Raw genomic sequence first — 22,585 nt, 5'->3', positions numbered from 1 at the left:
TTTTCCTAAAGCAAAGTACACATTACTGAATTTAAGTCAGATACTGAAATTGTCAAAGTAAGGGGTGATATACTTCATTTTAAAGTGGTTCATAACTTTGGTAGTGTTCACTATTGTTGTTTCATATGTTTGCCACTGAGTGGTATTCATGAATCTCGTATGTCTTGTAAAGCATCCTTCACTATGCTTGCACATGCTGTAGAGGTAGGAATGGCAGATTGGGGTATACAGATTATCCACTTTAGGTACAGTCACATGACTCTTGAACACCTCTGCTTCTGGTAAGTGAGCATTTTTTGCAATCCTGCCTCTAAACAGACCCCTATCTCTACTACCACTCTGCCAGGTTTGCAGAGTATATTATCATGTACCAAAACCGTATACTTGAATCCAAACTATACTGTTCTTGCAGCACTACTTCCAAGGGAAAAGTGACAATGAGGCATATTTTTTCCCCAAATTAATTTGGTACGAATGAGAAATGCCTTTCAGGCTTAAAAGATAATTTTAGCCTTGATCAGTACATGACAACTATCACATTTGTAAGGTGATCTAAACTAATGCCATACTGTCACTTTCCAGCTATGCTCATGACTTTTTTATTAATTTTGCTGCAGTGTTTAAAGATGTGCTTTTTAACCCCCATTTATGAAAACAGTGTTAAGCATGTTTACGCATTGCTAAACATTTATTTCACATTATCAAAGCTGGAACATCTATTTGTACTGAAAGTGATTTTGGCCTGGATGGATCTGAGAAATGATAGCTGGAACATTTATGGTGCAGAACAAAGGGATACGTTCCAAGTTTCAAATTAAAATATTGAAAATTTCCACTACTAAGAGGATAGATGTCCCTTAAATGGAAAGAAGTCATTTAGAAAGATTATTGCAGTTGAAGAGCAGTCAAAATCTAATGATAATGAATAAGCATGTGTATTACATTTTCTAATATTAGTGTATTGCTTTAGTTTGGATCTTTAATGGATGTCATTTCTTCTGCCAAACTAATTATTTGAATCATACAATTTCAAGCACTGTGTTTTGAAAATAGTGCTAAAGAAAGGAGAAAGGTAAATATAATGTTTTTATACTAAAACCAACAATGTGCCTTTTGTCTGAGTAATGGTGACCTTGGAGTGCATTCTCTTAAATAACAAGGGGGGGGTTGCCATCACATAAAATACTGCAGACAAATGTCCATTGCAGTCTTCTGATTATAGTTTCAAGCAATCAGAATTAAATAGTCAATATTTTTGGAAGATGCATTCTGAATTTAGTTTAATATGGGTCTCTTTTATCTGTTGTACCAATAATTATGGGAAAAATTATTTCTGAGAGAACGGACATTTACTTTTATGTATAGTGTAGTCTGTATGTTGTTAAATATGCCATTGAGTAGAATTATGCTTTCAAAATATGTTTCACACTACTTAAGAAATAAATCGAGCTGGCACCTCGGAATCCTGTAAAAATTCTACTGCCAATCATTAGCAGACCGGAGTTCCGCTGTGGCGACCCCTAACCGGGAAAAGCCGAAAGAAGAACAACAACAACTACTTAAGAAATAATGATGGAAATAATATATGGTGCAGGATTTGTGAATAACATAACCATTGGGCTTTTTGTGTTACTGAAATGTTTGTTTTAAAAATAAAAATTAGAAAAAAAATCATATAAAAATGCTTTGTGGTACTTTAAAATGATTGTGAATGTTATAGTAACAGTGTGGCATATGACATAAAGCTGGTTGCACGTGGGTAAACATAACTTTAGTGAGCCACTGTGAAGTCATTATGGTACAGAAATAACATTCATATTTCTTCCTAAGTTTTATTAATGCTATGCTATTTTCTAATCCTGGCAACTTGACTGTTACTGTCTGTTGACAAATTAGTGTCTATTCTTCCTGTCAGAGTCATAGCAGTCCTGCCAGGCTGCAATAAACTTGGATTAATGTTGATAAAGTTTCAAGACCTGCTGAATGTTACTGTTACACTTACACATACCCGATTAACATACAAGCTTACTGACTGAGCTAAATGACATCTGGTGAGAGATTACCCTTGCAAATCCGCATTTGTAATAATGAATAATGTTGTTTTTTTTTTTTCTTAAATTGGGCTGAAAGGAAAATAGTTTTCACAGCATAGCCAGGGTCACTCTGTACAGTTCAATTTTAAAATAGATCTTAGAAACGAAAATATAGCATGACATCCATGAAGAGGTCGTACAACACAGAGATAAAAATGTAAAAGCATTATTTAAGGTACAATAAATGAAATGCAGGTGAATCTGAGATGTTCGTGATCAGTGGCATATCATTACTGTAAAAACGTGTAACAGATATTTTCATGATATTTTTGCCTGTACCTGAAATATGCAGTACTCACCAGTTACAATGTTCTTCCTCACTTCCTGCTTTCATTTAAGCTACTACGTGTCCTGATCCTGGTGATATCGATCACAGCCGACGAGTGGTTTCTAGCCCAAGGTTTCTGATTGGCTCCACAGTGCAATACATCTGCAATAAAGGCTATGTGCTGACAGGAAGCAACATTCTTACATGCTACAGCAGGCAATCTGGGGCTCCAAAGTGGAGTGATCGGCTCCCCAAGTGTGTTCGTAAGTAAAAACTTTAAAAAGCATTACACCCTGCTTTGATTCCAAACTACATGAGTCTGTGAGGGAGTGATACAGTATGCATATGTCATGCTTGATTTTTAGTAAAATTTTTAGATGCTTTCTCCCTGGCACACTGGCATTGAAGGATAAAGCCCTGGCTAAGACATAGATGATGAGCGCAAATAGTGGCTCAGATGTTAGCAGGAACAGGCAAGGGAAGAACAGGAGAGATTGAATGCTGCTGTCATTCATCCGGGCAGAAGGAAGAGTAATTCTGGTCAGCAAGTCACGACCTTGCAAGCAAATTTTGCACACCACCAAAATAATCAGGAGTTAAATTATGGAGTGTATGACAATCAGTGGATAATATTAGCAAATGGTCTACACCTTAAAAGGGATGAATTCAGCATTTCTATACCAGTTTTATGATAGAAAAGAGTGATTTTGGTTCTATGCTACATTGGTAGCATGTGGGCTAGATATGCCATCAGATTAACCTAGCACAGGTCAAAGATGAGTAAGAAAGCATCAGATTTTTTTTCTTTTACTCTTTATGCTTTTTGCCTCCATGCCAGCCAACCATGGAGCCCTTTTTATTGAACTTTGACCAAGTTATTCAGCTGTACTGAGTATCTGCAGTACAGAGGTGAGAGACAGCTGGGAGGGGGACAGCATTCAGGCCTCCGTATAGGTGGGTTGTACATGAAGGTCTAATCTCACAAGTGGACCCATGTGAGTAACCATGTCATAAAGTGGCCTCCTAAACCCTACTCATGCAAATATGTGCTTCCACCCACATGCTGATGAGGGCATGGAATCTGGTGACATGTAACATTGTATTTGTCTTGCCTGCTTGAGCTTCCTTTTCAGGTTTCCCGTAACCAGTACAGTCTGCTATATTAATGTCACTTCATACTCTGAATAGTAATACCTGGTATTTAATTTATCAGTACTTTTCTTTACTTGAACTTTAAATCTTGAGTCCTGATCATATCTGATGAAGGTTCATGAAACCCAACAACCTAACTGGTTACTGATCAAACTGACAAATAAATAATGCATTCTAGGTTCTTTGGATCAGCCCTTCATGAGCAAGTAGCAGTGCATATGTAGCTGAGATCTTTGGATTTATAAGGCTTCACTGCACAGACTCGTCTCTCTCTCTCTCTCAAGAAAATACATGTAGTGTCACAGATTTACTGCCTGTACTGGTAAGTTATACCTTAAAATTAGTATTACAACGTAATGAATTATGGATTACTGAGTACTGACGGGATGAATAGACCAACCTACATTACCTCTGGGGGAGTCTTTTTTTTTTCATTACAGGCTTTCCTACTAACCCGAATGTTGTTACTTATGATATGGTGGATTGAAATGCATGGGAAGACACATTTATCTGTTGGGGAGATAACAGTTAGCTACTCTTATTCGACTGACTACAGTTCAGGGGCTTACCATCCAAGACAGAGCATCATAACTATTTCATCAAAGTTCAGCATTATGTGGGTAAACATGCTAATGCCCACCATTAAGTAGGGTCAGATTTAGATATGGTGAGGCCCTAAGTTATAGGAAGCTGTAGAAACCCTGTTTACCACATATTAACAAAATAATCCTGTGTAACAAGCAACATTGGCAACAATGCCAGTAACTTGCATATCAAACTTTGGGGACACGGGGTTGTTCCATTACAACATTAAAAAATATGCCTCTGATTATTCAATTTCAAGACATTTATTAATAGGAAAATAATAAAACAATTGGCTCCCAGTGACTAAATGCACTTAATTCCTAGAAGTAAAATACTGTTTTAAACTTGTGATTACAAGAAAATGAAATGTATTTTGCAAAACAGTAAGATGATTAACACTGATAAAAATTTAAGAAATCAGTCAGTGTATAATATTTTCTTTCTTGCTTTTTTAAATGAAAAAAGACAAGCTATGTAATTTATCACATTCTATGTACATAATATTAAGTTGTCTTATGTCGTTGGTGATCTCAGATCATTTTTTATTCACTTTGGTCATGGAAATGATCTTCCCATTAGCAATTTGCTACAATTAGACTTAAAAACAACTGCAGGAAAAGCTAAATTCATTTTGTCTTAGAAGATTACTTGATACATATATTGGTGGCATAGTTAGACGTCCTTTACCTAAATGGTTTTGCTTAATGTTTGCTTTAGTTCTCCAGTGAGATTAATATCAATATTGTCTGGATAATCATTCATCAGCTGTTCTACAGCTTCATGCAGCTAATCCTCTAAAGTTTCTAAATCAAGTAAAAATGGAAAGTTGCTAGCAGTGTAATTTAAAATTAGTGCTGTTTTCATCTTCTCCCAATGCCTTCTGAGGTATAATGGTACGGATGGAAAAAAATGTCTGATATTGTAAAGGAACATGTTGGCATCCATTGTGTGATGCACACAGAACATGTTGGCATCCATTGTGTGATGTACACAGAACATGTTGGCATCCATTGTGTGATGCACACAGTACTCTGTCTCTGTAAACAAATTAGTGAATGTCTCAGTTGGTTTCACTTGTTATTAGAAATGATTGATGCTAATTCTGTATGCAAAGATATGAATAGTATTGCACATACCTCTTTGAATGGGAGATGTGAATAGATGCAAAAGCAAAGCATATCTTAATCAGTTAGTGAGGGTCATGTGAGCTGTACAAGAGGGATTCATTTATAGAGACTTTCATTTATGAAATTATATTAAAACTTTAAGAAATGAAACAATTCTGAAATGTTGAGAGGCCCCTTTGGTAGGTAAAGCTCTAAGCTGTAGCTTGTTTAGTTTATGCCTAAATCCATCCTTGCTCTGAAGAATTACTGAAAAAACATTATTGACTCTGATTTGACCAAGATCCAGTTTTAGCATATCTTTGACTTGTCAGACTCTTTCAACATTGTGGACACTGTGTTTTCTGTTTCATTACAGTGAATATGTACATGACCCACTGCTTTTTTCCTAGGGTATACCCCATACCCCCATCTCTTTCATATGCCCCTGCATTCAGTCAGTACTACTGCTATATCTATTTCTCAGATTAGTTCATATTTAAATGAGTGTTTATTTAAATGAACCCCTCATTTCACATTGTGCAATGGTCACAGAGCCAAAATGTGTAAGAATACTTTACATACTGCATAGATACAGACATAAGCTTAGACGACAACCCTTTACCTCACTGTTATCAGTAATTTTGGATAGAGGTCTGCTGACTAACGGTGCTGTGCATCTAAAGCCTCATTCAAAACTCCATTCTCTTGTGCTGGAAGCTGATACTTCTTTTGCTCTGCTAAACTGCAGGTGTAGATCCAGTTCTTAAATGTATTTAATGGAGCAAATAAAGTGCATCAAAGCACTCAAGCTTGCTGCCACCCCATCAGCTGTGTAATATTCTGATGTTTTTCTAATCATAGTAATTCATCGCAGATATAGTGCACTCATAAACCCGTTTTGCAAGAACTTCTAAAATGCATTTGTCATTGAGCTGCATATTCCCTTTGTGACTTATTAAATTTTAATAGCATGGTATACAGGTATCTGTTCTGTACGTTTAAAGGGAGCTAGAACAGCACACCTGTAACATTAGTGACCACTAATTATTTTATGAAACTTAATCCCAGCCTATATTCAAGCCCCACAACATCCCAGTTTCTTTTTCTGGAATGTATTCCTCTTTCCTTGATGTGTATGGGCCCATATAGTTTCTGTCTCTCTCTGACATAGCTCTCAACTTCTTTCAAAAATCAAGGGCAAACCAAAAATAATGGAAAACAAAGTCCCAAAATCACAGACAATTTAAAAAAAATACTCTAATTAGTTTAAAAGGTTATGACTCTAATGTTTAGCATTATTGATTGGCACGAATCCTTAATGATTTACAAGGAAAGCAAGTATTTTATGAGGGACAGGGCAAAAATTATGAGGCAAAATCAGAGACATTCTGTAAAATCAGTGTCATTTCAGATTTATCACCTTTCTGCAGTCCTTCTATCTTTTATATGTACATATCCAGTTTTCCCAGCCTGCTTCTTCATTTTCTCCTCCTGTTTGATCACTTTGCATATAAACTTAATGTTGGTAGCACAGTTATACGTTAACGGCTCACTAGAGCTCCTTGGGAACTAGCTCTGATCAGATTTTTCTTAAGTTACTTAACACCTTGGCTGTGCCAACTGTAGTGAACACTTAGTTGTTTTTCCAGTGATGAACTGCAGACATTTTTCTTCTTGTGTGTTGCTACTAGTTGTCCTTGAAATGGATTTTTTGCAGAAACCTTTAACATAAAGTTCCTTCAGAGCCCACCTAATAAGCAAGAAATAGAAATAAATAAACGGATAGCTGCTGCAATAGTTCAATTCTCTGAGCTGTCTTACATGTCTGTAAAATACAAGTTCCAGGGTAGATAAGTACTAGGCTAGCTGCCCTTGCAGGCCATTTTAAGCCTACCCAGTTTCCCTTTTGATGCTTAAATTAATCTGTCCCATTGGGTAATAGACTGGCCTTAGCCATCCCATGGTCGATAATTATATATTAGTCCTAATGAAAATAATTGGGATCATACCACAGATAATTTGAGGGTACCCATGCATGGGATAAAGCATTTAAGAGTTCCTCTGTTCGTTAGTAGTACAGGGGGCAGTCATGGGATAATTTTTTTGTTTCCCATCCATAGATCCAAGTTGCACTTGAATAAGGACTGGGATGAACTTTGTTTTATGTGGACAGGGAGTCTGTTCCACAGCAGTGGTATGCTCTGTGAGATATACCTGTCCCTCCAAACTGGTCTGTTGATGTTGCAAAAGAGGTTTATATCCCTGGACTGAGTATCTCTGATGCCACTTTCTGATGTGTAGTAAATCCATCAGTATTGGGTTACAGAATGCCTTGTATGTATTTACAAAGGTAACTGGTTAGTATTGATACAGCTTGTGTTTTGTATTACTATTTTTGACCTACTGATTTCTGAATAACTGCCTGTTGCTTTGCTGATTTATAAATGACTGCCTGCTGTGTTACTCTACATCAGCTCTGTGTTACTTCTGTATTACTTTATAGCAACTCTGTAGCATCTGCTGATTGGCCCAGGAAATGGCTGGAAAAGATTCCCTACAATTGATCTACCTTTATTTGGCTGACTGTTGTCTCCCCCATCAATCCCTTTTCCCAGGTGTTACTGTTCCATGACCGTGTTTACTACTGTACTGTGCAGTTGGTGCTGTAGGTATATTCAGCCTTGTACTGTGCTTATTGTCCCATGGCTATGTGACCAGGAAGTTAGTCAATTTAAGTAAGGAAGCATGGTGGTGAAGTGCCCAATATGAGAGGTGCAAGGGGGCTTTCCAACTACAAAAAAGCATGATTGCTTTGTTTTGTATTTTGGTATTTCTGAAAGGTGATTTTTTGATCCATTATGGTCAGTGAGTTTAAATATGGTTCTTTGGGAGTTACACTGTCATGGGGTATTTGTGGAAGAGGGTTATTTAGGGCAGCTCCCCAGTCTGCCTAACAAAGAAACAAGCAAACGGATACATTCAAACACCTGACCATCTTCTTATCCTCTTCTTTGTCTACCTTTTCCTTCTAAGTCTCCTCACCATCTCCTGCTACACATCCAAATTCTGAGCCTTTCAGCCATTTCCTTCCTAATGCCATTAGCCTTTCCCAAGATTGCAGTAAGGTAGAGTGTGTTTTCACATGCTGCTGAAGTAAAACTAAGGCATGTAAACCACATAAAGAAATTAAAAGCTTAGACTGCCTCTGTGACAAAGATAGATGAAGCCCTTACTGCGATCCAGATGACTGGGGTTCAGTTTGCAGCCCCAGCATTGGAAGAGCCAAGCATGGAAGGAGAACAGTGAATGGGTGTAGCCTGTACATGTATCCTGGGGTGGTAAAAAGGTGGTGAGCACTCAGGCGCATACAGTGAAGTGGGGTTTCTCCAGTGGAGACTGATGAAACCACTTCCCATGTTTGAGGGTGGGGGTGTAGCTGCTTGCTGGCAGACTTCCTTAATGACGTCAGGGACACCTAGTGCAGACAGCCCATTGAATGTCTCTCTCTGGCTCAGCAAGGCAGGCATTCATGGGGACTGAACAGCTTAGAAGAAATCCCTCAAACCACCCCAATGGCCATCTAAATGATGGCCCCTTCCTGACAACCATTGCCCTGCTAATGAGGAAACAATGGGCCAATCGGCCTCCCACACCACCTTAGCAATGCCCACTGACATTAAGCCAAAATCTTACCTTAGGAAAAGCCCTTTCTATAACAATACCACTACAAAAGACAGCTTGGACACACGCTACATACAAACACACACAAACAGACAGACACACACACACACACACTATATGTATCCACTTATCTAACCCATGAACGCACACACACACACACACACACACACACACACACACACACACACACACACACACACACACACACACACACACACACACTACATCTGTTCACTTATCTATCTCTAACCTATGAACACACACACACACACACACACACACACACACACACACACACACACACACACACACACACACACACACAGACACACACACATACACACACACACACATACACACACATACACACACTATCTAAATATATCTTCTTACCTAAATTTAACTCTAACCCTAACTTGCAAACACACACACACGCACACCCACACAAGCACACACTCATAATACAACTCCACTTGCCTCTTTCAGCAAACATTTCAGCTGACAAAACAGATGTGCAATAATCTGAATGTGTGTCAAAATGTTCACTTAATACTTTTTGAACATATCAATATTTCTCATGAGTTTGTGTGTGTGTGTGTGTGTGTGTGTGTGTGTGTGTGTGTGTGTGTGTGTGTGTGTGTGTGTGTGTGTGTGTGTGTGAGACAGGAAGAGGGGAAGAGGAACAGACAAGGTAATCCACTTTACTTTAAAACTAAAAATGAGTTAGAATGCTTGCTATTTTTGGACAGGCAACTAGAAAACACAAGTTACTTATGTTATGACTGTTTTTTATAATACTGCTACTGTATTACTTTTAATGACTCATGTTTGCCATATTATAAATAACATTTTATTTTATACCTGTTTTGGTCTTGTTCCCACTTGACCTCTGATCCCTCTAATGATTCATTCATTCTACCACCTTCACCTTATCTCTGATATAAACCAGTGGATTGCCATCTGCTCTCTGATGGAGGGGAAAGATCCTCAGTACTGCCGAGCAGGGATGGTCAGAGTCAGGAGATCACGGTTAGTCATCCATCCAGCATTTGCACAGTTGAGGGGGGGGCTTTACGTTATGCCTTTACAGTCCATGATGCCTGATGCCTATTGCATCTTTTAGATAATTTTGTGCAGGCTGCCATGCATATACCCCAAAGACAACAGTCAGCATTCCTCCCCATGTAGAGACTCAGTTCATTGTAACCAGCCCTTAACCTTCAACAGAGGGCACTGTTGTGGTGAGGTATTTCTCACTCCAATAGAGGACAGCTAACCTTAGCTGCTCAACCTTTTCCTCAGCTGGCTCTCAGCACCCAGCAGTTATTGAAAATGAGTCGCAGATAGATTACTCCTATGCCAGCAGGCTAGGATGTATTAACACACACAATTATATAAAACAGTAGTTTTCTTAATGTATTTATACTGAACCAGTATATTTAGTGTATTCTTATGCACCTTGTGACTCTGGGACATAATGCAATATAAATATAAGTGTTACTGCTACTGCTTCTGTTTGTTTTTAAATATTTGCAGCAGAGATGTATGAACCTTGCAGAAATCCCGGAGTTCCAGACAATGGCTTCCAAAGCCCTGAAAAGAGAACCTATCAGGCAGGGGAAGTGCTGCGTTTTTCTTGTTACTCTGGATATGAGGTGACAGGGGAGGCAAACATCAGATGTGTGCCAGGGCATCCTTCACAGTGGAGTCACACACCACCTGTCTGCAAAGGTAGGCACTGTAACAAAGCATGTTTCTGTTACTGTTTCATTTTACATAACAATTGCCTGTTCTTCGACAGAATGAAGATTCCAAATTATGCTTCTTCAAGCCGTTAGCTTTGCATTTCAGTCAGCAATTCCCTTCTCACCACTAATAGTGGATATAATTTATCATTACATGCTTGGTCTAAAAATGTGGGACCACTGACATTTTATCATATAACATCCACCATCATATAATGCTGATAGTCACAATGCAACTCTGTTAAGGTAAATACTACTCTGAATCTGAATCTTTCATATTATGGAGCTAATAATCTTTGGGGCTTAAATGAAGTCCAAGAGCTATCTACAGTTTTGTTACAAAGGACTATGTCAAGATTTGAACATGTGATATTCGGTACAGTTCACCACTACAAAACCTACAGTCTGCCTCTCATTTTCAGAATCCATTAACAGCATGTCATCTGCAGGTTGGTTTATGTTGAATGAACATTAAGGAAGCAGCAAACCAGAGTGACTACAGAGTAACTTATAGTATCACATATAAGGAACCTAAAATATCAGTGAGTATCAGAACAAAAAAAAATCTGCAGTAAAGTCATATAGTTAGATGAAATATTAATAAGTATGGCAGTCATCATTTTGTCAAAGTGGATGTGGGTTTTTTCTTTCATCATATTTTATATAAAAATAGGGCACGTTCATGTATAATAAATGAGTGTAAAAATGAATTGTTCACCAGAGCTGTTCCTCAGGATATTTAGGCTGCAATATTTATCTCAATATTTTTTTCTGAGTCTGAGTACATGTTTAATGATCTACTATAAACAAGATATGATGAATTTTTATTCACACAGTGCAGATGATTCACTGTTTAGATCTTTATTTTACTGATGAATGTAAAAGTGGTTTTATATCAGAAATGTCATATACTTTTTTTAACTATTTTTCTTGAATTGTTTCTGCTGAATGTCACTACCGAAATACTGAGCTTACCTTTGTTTAAAATGAAGCTTATAAAATATTTACTGATCCTTTAGGGCTCTAGCAGTATTTCAGCTATTTCCTTGGCTTTGTTTAATACCTGTTTTTAAAGTTATTCTAAGCTATTACGCATTTGCTTTATCTAGTTTTATAGTTTCTTATGCTTATGTATATTAGTCGTTCATGGCAGTGGTCAGTACTATTCAAATAATAATTATATTTACATCAGTCAATGTGCTGGCTCTGGAACAAAGAGGGACATGCCCTCACTGTGACCCAAATGACATATTATTTAGTCATCAGGGTCCTGAAGAAGGCAGATGGAGAGCATAGGAGTGAGTGTATAACACTGGTTCATGATTCTGTGGGAAGGGAGCCTGACTGATGACACTGTTTGCATTTAGCAGAGGTGAATGTAACAGCAGAATAGCATTATTGACTAAGATGTACAGTATATGCCTTTAAGTAGTGCATTCACACACTCAGATTTGATTCAACATGTGGGAGGAAGTGGACATTTGCCAAAGGACCAATACAGTGGGAGTATGTGCACGTCAGACTACTTTAAAGAGGCTGCTGGGAGAAGGTCAAGTAACAACTGTGATAACTGCCTGGATGATGACATCCCATGACTTGATGGTTCAGTAAAGTAATAGGAAGGCTGATGGTTGCCAGGTGTAAGGAGAGAAAATCTTAGAAAAGATATCTAAATCCGTTAGTTGACCAAATCTCCACTGGTGAATATTCTAATATTGCAAGGGACACTTAGACAGTTTCAAAATAAGTGTACCGGATTATTTTGGTTATTGTCACCTAGAATCATTGGGCTGAGTCATTCAGGACATCAGGTGGCTCCGTGTCTATCTGCTTGCTTAGCAGGCACTTCCTTGTTATGCAGGTATCTGCTTTTAGTTTCCTGAAACATCTTGTATACTACCCTATTTACAAATGTTTCCATAATGGAGCTGTGGTACTACCTGGTAAAGATATCATCTGCAGGCAGGTTTATAGACACATTCTGCACTTACCATCATGAAAAGAATAGAATAAGTTTTATTCCAGAGAAGCCACAGTATTCAACCCACCCTGTGATTTGTGTTGTACAGCTGAAACTTTCTTGGTAAACACGAAACTAGCAAGTTTTGGTGCTAAAGTGTTATCTCTAAGCAATAATGCCTAACAGGATAGGCATTTGTAGGGAAATAATGTCCCCTGGAAGGGATTTATTTCCCTGATAGTGCCCACTCTGGTGGGCATTACTGAGCGTAGATAAAGGGCTGTCTTTTATATTATTTAGTAATTATGGGTTTTTTTCTTATACTACACAATTTTTTAATTTTTGATGTAAAATAGTTCCCCCTTCTAATGTTTCTAATTTACTGTAGCATATGTAATTGCAGTCAAAGGAATATTTTCCATCCAAAATACAAGTTGTATATGTATTTAATGTTGACGTACACACTCACACATGCATGAGCACACCCATAGTCAAATGTGTCCAGTAATTAGTTACTTTGTTGACTGAGCACACTTTGTATGGCTAATCGTGATCAAATGAATAAAAAATCATGCAGTGTAAGGTACTGCAACCTTCCCCTATGCCTCTCACCTCACCTGAATTGTACTTTTGACCTCAACAGTGTATAATTTTCTAGTAAATCACTAAATATTAGTGTCAGTCAGTGAAGCTAGACATTCTAGATTTCTGCTTCTTATTTTTCAGTAAATGGATGTTGGTGGAAAATCTTGCTGTATTTATTCAGTTAATTGGGGTTATATTTAAAAATCGTCCCTGATTTTAAGTATTTTCCCTCTTTTTATTGTCTTTAACCAGAATTTTTGATCAAAAAAGTTGAAAGTTTGGGGAGTCTCTTACTCACCATCTCCGTTTGTCTTTTTCTCTCTGTTTCTCTCTTGCTGCCTTTCTCCTTCTCTCTCACTTTCTCAATCGCTCACACACGCACACACACACACACACACACACACACACACACACACACACACACACACACACACACACACACACACACACACACACACACACACACACACACACACACACACACTTTATTCCTTTTTATTTATTTTTTTTTTTATTTTACACTTCCTAAAAGCAAAACCGTGTTTTGCAAGCATAAAAAAAAGATGGCAGACATTTGCTTTTTGTCAGTCCATACTTCATGCCAGCAAAATATGCTGCCTTGAAGTGGCAGAGTTGTTTTTTACTGGACAATATCTATATAATAAATCTCTGTTGGAGAACAACAGCGTGATGATATACTGTGATATCATGTAACGCATGATAAATGGCTGGTTAATTATAGTTGTACATTTGATTACTGTTTTTTCAGTGTTTTTAAAAATATGCATTGCAGACTAGCATGTCCTGTTTAGGAGATCCATTAATGTCTGTTTCTTTTATTAGTTTTCTCCTTCTGGTCCTCCATTGCTAGCATAACAGCAACGTAGTCAGGTTCAACACAAATATGTACTTACAAAATAAAAAACAAGCACTGTTCTTTAAGTAGGTAAGGCAGCTTTGAAACAGAAACAGGTCCTACAAGTGTTTCTGCTAACACTACAAGAAAATCAGCAAGTACTTATGACTTCAGTAACCACTGTGATCAGCAAATGAAATAATATACATATTAATCTCATACTGATGTTTTCTGCAATGCTACTGTTCTCATGAACACTCTACGTTAGAATTAACCAAAACTGACTTGATGGGGTGACTCTGCTATGATTTTGTCTTTTAAGACTACCCATTTTCATTCCCCACAGTCAGTGCACTCGGTGTCCCCAGAAGATAAGCATCTGCACAGCAACTTAGAATTACTGCTTACTTTTAGAATCTATGGATAGAAAGTCAGTAACTTTTTCCCCAGTGTCACTGTTTGATATTTGCCCCTTTTTGTCATATTTTAATCATACTGTAATTAGCATATCTTCTCATTCTACTTATTCTTTAAGCTCACTGAGGGTGCCCCTCATTCTACTTATTCTTTAAGCTCACTGAGGGTGCCCCTCATTCTACTTATTCTTTAAGCTCACTGGGGGTCCCCATCATTCTACTTATTCTTTAAGCCTACTGGGGGTCCCCATCATTCTACTTATTCCTTAAACCCACTGGGGGTCCCCCTCATTCTACTTATTCTTTAAGTCCACTGGGGTCCCATCATTCTACTTATTCCTTAAACCTACTGGGGGTCCCCCTCATTCTACTTATTCTTTAAGTCCACTGGGGTCCTATCATTCTACTTATTATTTAAGCCCACTGGGGGTTCCCCTCATTCTACTTATTCTTTAAGCCCACTGGGGGTCCCCATCATTCTACTTATTCCTTAAGCCCCTCATTCTCCCACTGGGGGTCCCCGTCATTCTACTTATTCCTCAAGCCCACTGGGGGTCCCCCTCATTCTACTTATTCTTTAAGCCCACTGGGGGCCCCCGTCATTCTACTTATTCTTTAAGCTCACTGGTGGTCCCATCATTCTACTTATTCTTTAAGCCCACTGGGGGTCCCCCTCATAATACTTATTCTTTAAGCCTACTGGGGGTCCCCATCATTCTACTTATTCCTTAAGCCCACTAGGGGTCCCCCCTCATTCTACCTATTCTTTAAGCCCACTGGGGTCCCATCATTCTACTTATTCTTTAAGCCCACTGGGGGCCCCCCACATTCTACTTATTCTTTAAGCCCACTGGTGGTCCCATCATTCTAGTTATTCTTTAAGCCCACTGGGGGTCCCCCTCATTCTACCTATTCCTTAAGCCCACTGGGGGTCCCCCTCATTCTACTTATTCTTTAAGCCCACTGGTGGTCCCGTCGTTCTACTTATTCTTTAAGCCCACTGGGGGTCCCCCTCATTCTACTTATTCTTTAAGCCCACTGGGGGTCCCCCTCATTCTACTTATTCTTTAAGCCCACTGGCGGTCCCCGTCATTCTACTTATTCTTTTAGCCCACTGGTGGTCCTGTCATTCTACTTATTCTTTAAGCCCACTGGGTCCCCTTAATTTTACTTATTTTTTAAGCCTACTAGATTTCCCCTCATTCTAGTTATTCTGTAGCCTACTGGGGTTCCCCTTATTCCACTTATTCATTAAGCCCACTGGGGGGGTCCCCGTCATTCTACTTATTCTTTTAGCCCACTGAGGGTCTCCCTCATTCTACTTATTCTTTAAGCCCACTGGGGGTCTTCCTCATTCTATTTATTCTTTGAGCTCACTGGAGGTTCTCCTTCATTCTACTTATTCTTTGAGCCCACTGGGGGTTTCCCCTCATTCTCCTTATTCTTTAAGGTTACTGGGGGTCCCCCTCATTCTACTTCTTCTTTAAACCTACTGAGGGTCCCCCTTATTCTTCTTATTCCGCTGGTGCTTATAGCTGTGTTGTTTTACTACATTTGTTTTGGTTGACAACATTTATGCTCTAGATGCTCTACAGTTAGCTTGCTATTGTTGTGAGTGGGTTCCTGGCTGTACCAGTACTGCCATATAAATGTGGTAGAGATCAATAAACTCTGTCAATATACTAGACATATACTGTTTGAGATACTTAGTTAATGACAGGATCACTGCGTGATTCAGAAATGGCATGCAGAGTAAGTTTTTATTTGAGCCAGTATTAATATTCCTGTAAGCAAATCAAGTGGGCCTTAAGACCTGCACTCAAAACTATGTACCCCTACTGAAAAACTGTCAACATATGAAGTTCTCTTTATCTGAAGTATAAATCAAAGCAATCCAAACACTCAAAAAGGTCACATTCAGTCCTATTGCTGGAGATTTAAGTATTGTCGACCATGTCTTGAACTGCACTTCCCTAGAAAATGATGAATGTCTCCAAATGGTACCACTAAACTCTACTACAGTGTACAGTGACCATGAGTGCCAGTAGTACAGTGAGGTACTCCCCAAAAGCAGTACATACTGTAGTATTGTGATAGCTTTTTGCAGCAGTTTTACTGGTAAGGGTTAGAGTACAGCAGTAGCTTTTTGTTGACTGAGTTAGTCCCAGTAGGCTAGATTAGAGTACCGCAGTAGCTTTTATGATGACATGGGTTTTTTATTTAGTTATTTTTCATTTTATTTTTTGTTGACCAGGTTAGTCCCACTAGGCTACTAGCCCCTTTTCAAGGGAGACCCAAGATGATACATATACTGCTAGGATAAATTTGGCCTGGGCATGAAGAAATTTTCTTTTTTTATAGGTGCTGTGGCATCTTTTGCATCTAGTTGAACTACGAATAACTCAGGTGGATGCGGACTTGGTTTAACAACTCATCTGAGGGATGAGGAGGCCCTTTAACTTGAGTGTAAATGTAAAATACCCATATGTGTTACTTAGGGATAACGTTACAGTGACTAGTACAGCAGCAGTGTCATTCCTTTCTCTTATTAAGTGATATGTTTGCTCATTATGTAGCATGCCTTACATTGTACGATGAAATGGGGCACACTCCCGCAAATTCTATGATATGATTGTCTATTTGATTCTGCTAACAGGTGTAAATTATAGAATTACATACCGGGAAGAAGCGCTATACATGTGGCCAGATGCAGAAAGCAAGGAATGATGTCTTCACACAGTCCAAAATTGCTGCTCTTTCAAGGGAGTGTAAGTTGGTAGGTTGAACACAACTCAGCCAAATTGCCATATCAGCTAAAAGGGAAGAGAAGAAGCTAAACCCTTATACGTTTTTTCCTTTTACCTTGAGGAGAAAAAAATAACCTCAGAGGTTGATTATATTAAGCAGGGAGTATAAGGAATGCAGACCCTAATATGGATTTCAGAGTTTGCTATTGTCCATCTTTAATTATATATTTGTTTAAATAATATGGCAATTAACTATTTTGAATCTTTAAATTGGACCACATTTGTATCCTGCAGAAAGTTCAGGAACTCAAAAGAAAAAAAAATAATGTCTTAATTAACTGTAATACTATTCTCACCTCTGTAGCTACTATTGGAAGCACATAAGCGCAGACGTTTTAGGGGTACAGCAAATATAGTATGCCATAATGACTTTCTGCATTTCACATGTATGTGGCAAATGTAACAAATCTATTAAGTTATACTGCATTGGATGGCAGAGCAGTTTTGCAGTGTTGTATTTTAGTAAAATGCATTACAGAGCACTGAAAACAATGGGAGGTGAAAGTCCTGACAGTGGAATTAATTCCTTATATACTGAATCAAATATGCATTTTTAGACCTGTAATTCACATGGTTTTCAAGATAATGAAGTGTAAACACTTAGAAAAAAAACTGTATCAAAGAAAGGCCAACATTTCAAAATGTTCTTCTGCCTCATTGTCATACAGTTCAGAATCTTGCCTTAACAAAAGTTATCAGTAAACAGGTTACATATAATCACCACTTCTGCTAATATTTCAAAACTTTAGCTCACTATGTTAGATTCATGGGAAATCCTCAAATTGTTTTATTTCAAACTCTAAGTAATACAAAACAGCTGACAACTGGCAAAATCATATTTGACAAAAAAATAAATAAAAAAGCTTTGTTTAGAGATGCATGTCCCTGCACTCCACCTGTCTTCATCTCTAAATATACTAACTCCAAGTCCGGGCAAGACTGGAGACAATGGTAAACCTTTTTCCTTCAGATACATGCTCTGGCTGAAAAACATTGGCTCTGCTTTGAAGAAATTGGGATTCACATGCACAAAATTTATGAATTCAGTTTTGATTTGATCTTCATCACTGAAACAAAGGTATCGTTATTATGTTTCCATTTGCTTAATTCAATTTATTTGTCTGTCTTTGACCATTCAGCCATGACAGTTTATCAGCAAAATGATAAAATGTTCAACTCGCCTTGTATGTGACTCATACAGAACATGACATGGAATTCTGTAAAAGACACCAAGTACAGATCAACAACATTACTTATATCATATGACATTATGTAGATCATAGTATGATATTACAAATACAAAACTGACAAAGGATTTGTTTTCAGCACAGCTCAGTAGGAGATTCTGATAATCACTTGCTGTGCTGTTGTGGCTATAAGATACATGTGATGATAACACTATTCATGTTTCCATGTCAATAAAAACTGTTATTTAAAAACTTTCAGACAAGACATTAAGCAGTATGCATGTAGGACCACTTTGGAATGTCAGTATTTTGTTTCAGAGCTGCTGTACAGTGTCACACAACAGTTTTAAAATACTTCTTAACCTTAATAGACAGTGATTTTACTGATCTGTTCCTTCTCAGTGTGAATTTCTTGGTATCTATGTCACAAATGCATAAAACGTTGGTTAAGATCAGAGAAATTATCACAATCCTCTATATTTTGTTATATTATGTAATTTTGGCCAAGACCATAAAACAGGTGTTTCACAACAAAAATTATAGAATGTGATAACATGACAGATGTACCTTGTTTTGTGCTGCAGGTTAAAACTCTCTAACCTGATCAGCTACCCCACAGCCAAATATCTGGACAACATACAGATTTTATACACTGCGTTTAAGACACTTATAAAGATCTGCAGAGATCAGATAAGCCATCAGACAAGTTTGAAAATATGTCTGTATGTACTGGCAAACTTAAATGATGCACATATTTCAGACAGTGATCTCACAAAAACTGATAAAATATTAACCAGTACCCCTGATTCAACAACCATTTTGAATTTTTGAATTGAATCTTACATTTATTTCTGGCTTAATAGGTCGGTCATCTTCTTGTATAATGCATATACATGTAATCTGTTCTTTTTCATTACTCATTTTATCTCTTTAACTTGCCCTGTATTTGATTTCATTCTTTGTAAATACATACTTATCTTATTTCACTGGTCCTTTTTATCTCTCATAATTGTTGTGTGTGTGCCACTGCTTAATATTTGTCACTTTTTGTTCTACACTTGTTACCAGCTTGATAGTATCATTTGTAGTTTGCACACACCTTTCCATACGCTGAACATTGCCCCCATGTAGCTATTCCCCATCATATTCCAGCACTATTTTAGCAACTTTTTTATTTGTACATACATTGATATCTTTCTCCTTTGTTTCTGTTTTCTCATTATTTTACTCTGTACTGTACATTTTCTTCCTATGGTTTCTATCATATCGACTGTATGTGCCTTGATAACTTCTATTTTCCTAGACAAAGTCAAATGTTGCATTTGGTTCTACTGAGGTTTTTCTCCCATAACTGCCTGATGTATATAACTGGGTTATATGTGTCTTTATTTCTTTATCAACATCTGTGAGGTTAAAGTTCTTAATGAGATGCATCAGCATAGTGTAGTAAATACTTCTGGATTCATGTCCAGTATGAATAGCACTTCTAAATTTGTAGGATTTAAACTGAACATTATTTTTTGGATCAGAAGAGCTGGTTGTTATATCATCAGTTTCTTGAAACCTATCACTTTGTGCTGTCATTGCTTCATAAATGATATATACATAGCTCTAAACCTCTTAGCACAAAAAAATCTGGACAAAGCCAAAATAATTGGGGGACAAAGCCCCAAAAATAGTGACAATTTTAAATACTGCTCTTATAAAATTAGAATGTTGCTGGAATAAAAGGTCTTGTGTTACCATGCATTTTCTAAAGGGTATGATATCTGAAACTCAAATGCCTGTCATTATTTAATGAATTCAATCCTCAATGATTTGCCACAAAAATCCAAAAATCACAAATTTTATGAGGAATAGACCAAAAATATGAGACAAAAATCTGGATATTCAGTGAAAATCTGGACAGTTGAGAGATATGGGCATTTATCTGCTCTCTGACCACAAATAACATGGATTCCTGTTGAAATTCCAAGGGATCATATTAGATGTGAGAATTAAATATATGTTAAATATGTCTGAGTTTATGATTTACCAGAATATTACCCTTGCTTCAAGATACAATGATCTTGAAATTAGTATGTGTAAGCAGCATGTATGTAGATGGCATAAGCCATCAAACTTCTTTAGATGCAGGGAAAAACATGTTAATGGCATTACCACAAGTTTTGAGATTAATTTTATTTCCTTTGCAATCACATTTAAATGTTTGCATTTGTGAAGAAATGTTGCACTTGTAAGTCTCCTGTTTCCAGCAGGAGTTTTAACAAAAGGAATGCCATCCCTTGTCATGCTTATTTTTTCCATTCGGATCTATGTTTCTGATTAGCATAGGCCATTTCAAATGCAGTGAGTATGGGAATCTCTACTGAAATGCTCCTCATAATCCATGTGCTTTAACGTTGCAGACAGACCGAATGCTTTTGCTTACCTGAAATTCGCTTGCCCTTTCTATTTCTGCTTTATTGAAGCATTTCATTTCTTTTCTAAAGTAGCTGATCAAAACCAAACAAACTTCATGCATTTTTTTAAATGAAACAATTTTCCCATCTCTAAATACTTAGGTTAAATGAAAAAAAATATTGACTCTTACTGCTTTTCTTTTTAACTGTTATCTGGGGTACTGGATGTGGTACAAGTCATTGCAATTTCCTGTATTTATTCTACCCAAACAGATATCCACACACAGACAGTATTTTAACATCAAATTCTGAGGAGCATATAATGGCAGCACTACATCCTGCACATGAATACATACATAAGTCATATTCAGCCAGCTAACGGCACTGATAAAATTCATTTTATGAATCATTTATAAGGAACAATTCATGGTTCTACTTCTCATGGTTTGCTCCATGGCCTTTAACATCTCAGCCACATTTTCTCCATTTAATCAGCTTCGCTCATTGTTATTCTTTGGGGAAATTAATCTGCGAAGTAACAGCAAATCTTCTCTGAGGAACTAACCGTTCAGGGGTACTTGGCCATTAAACAGTGATCACAAAATGTTTTGGTCTTAAGTTGCAGCCTCTGGATTGCTTTATTTTATTTTACTTTGAAAGCTATTTTAATGGTGAAATATTATAAAAAAATGATAGGGTGTCTATAAGTTATCTGTGACTGTGCTTTGCAATACTCATCTACCAGTGTATTTCAAGGTAAGTTTGATTATTACACACTGAACAAGTGCACAGAGGATGTATGTATCTTTTTGTAATATCCTTAATCTTAATTATTATTATATACTGGGGTAACATCCAGTTCCCATTCTGTCCCAGAATTGGATTAAGTGAGTTACAGGAGATTGAATGAATTATTTATTGATATGTCAAGGATTCTGTAAAGATTTCCCATGTGTTTATCTCTCCCTGGTATAAATGTATAGATTCAAAGCTTAATGACCTCATGGAATTATTAAAAATATCATGAGATGGAAAAATGGCTCATTAAGGAAACCAAAAAGAATTATTAAAAGCTGTAGCACTATAAAAGGAACCTAAATACTAAAAAAACACTAAAAGAAAGCTATAGACAAACCAATGTATTAACATACATTACATTTATTAACCGACATTAGCACTTTCACTCTTCTAAAGAAAACTCCATCAGACACCAACTAATCAATTATACATTTATAAATAACACTGAATTAGACACATGATAAAGACACACTTCCTATTTACTGAACATCAATACAAACTACATCTTCCACTAGGAATTCAGAAAGAAGGAGTCTAGTTGAAAGTGCTTTTGGACTGTGTTAAAGCTGATACGAGAGACTGTGTTTTGTCTTTGCAGGACTCACAGAAAAGGTCCTTCATGCAGTTTTTGTAGCTTCCCTTTTATATACAATAAGTGATTGTACCAGTATATTTTCCTTCCATTCAATGAACCTTGATTATTTTATGGTTATGTTATGTTATGTAATGTTATACCAGTTGTCATACAAAAACTATTCCAGTTTTTTTGTATTCTTGAGACTACATGTTATGGTCCCTTCTACTTCTCAAAGGTATTTTCTTCTATTGGTGTTATTTTCATGACATTGCGATTGAGCCACAGTCATTTTATTCTTCTTTGGATATTTGTTCCTGTCTAGGTCTTCCTCTTTTGCCTTGTACATGCTACATTAATTATCTCCCAA

At 37.3% G+C, this 22,585-nt stretch overlaps 1 protein-coding gene across 3 annotated transcripts in view; it reads left to right on the top strand.

Annotated features, from left to right (window-relative positions):
• SEZ6 (seizure related 6 homolog) overlaps positions 1-22,585 on the top strand; it is a 2,840,429-nt gene that overhangs the window by 2,700,087 nt on the left and 117,757 nt on the right. For all 3 annotated transcript variants that reach the window (XM_044054437.1, XM_044054436.1, XM_044054435.1), the window contains exons 12-13: positions 2,433-2,624; positions 10,422-10,616. In XM_044054437.1, the coding sequence (XP_043910372.1) occupies positions 2,433-2,624; positions 10,422-10,616 (387 nt within the window). The remainder of the gene's footprint in view (positions 1-2,432; positions 2,625-10,421; positions 10,617-22,585) is intronic.

Source organism: Protopterus annectens, chromosome 13.part0 (assembly GCF_019279795.1).
Source record: "Protopterus annectens isolate FY-2018-M chromosome 13.part0, PAN1.0, whole genome shotgun sequence".
Taxonomy (NCBI): Eukaryota; Metazoa; Chordata; order Ceratodontiformes; family Protopteridae; genus Protopterus; species Protopterus annectens.
The sequence above is the reverse complement of the archived record's forward strand: the minus strand, read 5'-3'. Positions and strand labels throughout refer to the sequence as shown.